Source organism: Buceros rhinoceros, unplaced genomic scaffold (genome assembly GCF_000710305.1).
Source record: "Buceros rhinoceros silvestris isolate BGI_N320 unplaced genomic scaffold, ASM71030v1 scaffold9424, whole genome shotgun sequence".
Lineage (NCBI taxonomy): Eukaryota > Metazoa > Chordata > Aves > Bucerotiformes > Bucerotidae > Buceros > Buceros rhinoceros.
Genome location: NW_010407632.1, coordinates 35202 through 36650, shown reverse-complemented (window position 1 = coordinate 36650; position 1449 = coordinate 35202). Strand labels below are relative to the sequence as shown.

Here is a 1449-nt window from a genome sequence, read left to right as displayed (position 1 = left end):
CGCTCACCTCATTGAAATGATAATCATAAAAGAACGGGACATTGTTCTCCAGTTTCCCATGCATGGCGTCATCCACCTCGTTCTGCCATTTCTGCTCCAGCTCGGCCACACTCTAATGGAGACACAAAACCTGCAGCTGTTCATCTGAAGAACAGCTCTTAGAAGAAGAAATCTGAGTACATTTCGTATTTCTGTTTCTAAAAGGCTGTTAACATCCCTTTATGCTCAAAAAAAACCAAACCCTTATGGTTTTTTAATGTAATTCTATTTTTACCTGCAATTGTCTCTCCATGGCATTTAGTTTCTTAAAGGTCTCTCCCATAATTTTACATAGTAAATCATATTCTTCTGCATGTTCTTCCTGATACTGGAAATTTATCAGGGACTGGAGCGCATCAACCAAATTCAGATGTTTTATCACACACGAAACCACCATCTCCTCCATTACCTCTGGCTGGATCACTTCCCTAGGGTTACAGGTAAAAGCAAGAACAACAGATAAACTTTGACAATTCTATTTACAATTCGTGCACAAGCACATATACAGTATGAAATGAAGACGATCACACGACAGGCACGCGGAACCCTCACAGTTGCTTTTTTAGCTCCCTTACTTTGCCACCAAACATTTCAAACAATAAACATCACCTTAGAGCGGAACAATGTCCACCTACTTTATACTAGGTCTAAACTGAGGCCGAGCACGTCCAGAAATTTCCCTGAGTTTTATCATGATCCCTGGAGGCAGCCTGATCCTCGGCAGATCAAAATAGTGTCCAACGGGAGGTACTAGGACATCAGAGGGGTATGTAAATTCTCGATCTTCATCGATAGTAAGAGGTAACGGAGAAGGACTTGGTGTGAGGGCTGGAGATATTACACCATTAGCCTCCACCTGCCACTGGCACCTGGGAAAATAAACCAAACCAAAACAACAGATGAAAAGGACTGGGTTTTTTTCCCCCCTAACTCTCCCCCTGTCACTCTGAAAGACACATTACTCAACACCACGTTACAGAGACAGACTATGTATGAAGCGTGGCTTGTACCAAGCACAGCCCGATCCTCCTCTGCTTGAAAGAAAACCTCTGTTCTACAGGACATCCCCTTAGTTTTAGGGCAACAAGAACTGCTGATCAAACTGCCGGAAAAACTATCAAAACACAAGACTTGATCACAACTTGATCACAACTGCTAAGTTTTTTTTCCCTCAGAAAAAAACCCCACCACATGGGAACTCTCATCAAAACCGCTTCTTTACCTTTGTAGTAGCTTAGATCTTAAGAGCTCCTGACAGGTTTCTTCATCTTTGGTAATTTCTGGTCCGTTGTATAATATTCGCAGCATAGAACAAGCTAACACGGAAAGGCCGAGCGCCAGGTCCACCAGGAAGGGCAAGCCTCCCGACACGTCCTCTGAAGACTCCTGCAGCAGGCAGAGCGGTCAGTT

General features: G+C 43.6%; 1 protein-coding gene across 1 annotated transcript in view; it reads right to left on the bottom strand.

The window, feature by feature from the left end:
* The window catches only part of HECTD4 (HECT domain containing E3 ubiquitin protein ligase 4), a gene marked incomplete at its 3' end in the record, with an annotated part of 43777 nt that overhangs the window by 17694 nt on the left and 24634 nt on the right, over positions 1–1449 (bottom strand). The window contains exons 23-26 of the mRNA XM_010134547.1: positions 1262–1425; positions 675–908; positions 275–467; positions 8–112 (exon numbers count right to left, since the gene is read on the bottom strand). Coding sequence (XP_010132849.1) covers positions 8–112; positions 275–467; positions 675–908; positions 1262–1425 — 696 coding nt within the window. The remainder of the gene's footprint in view (positions 1–7; positions 113–274; positions 468–674; positions 909–1261; positions 1426–1449) is intronic.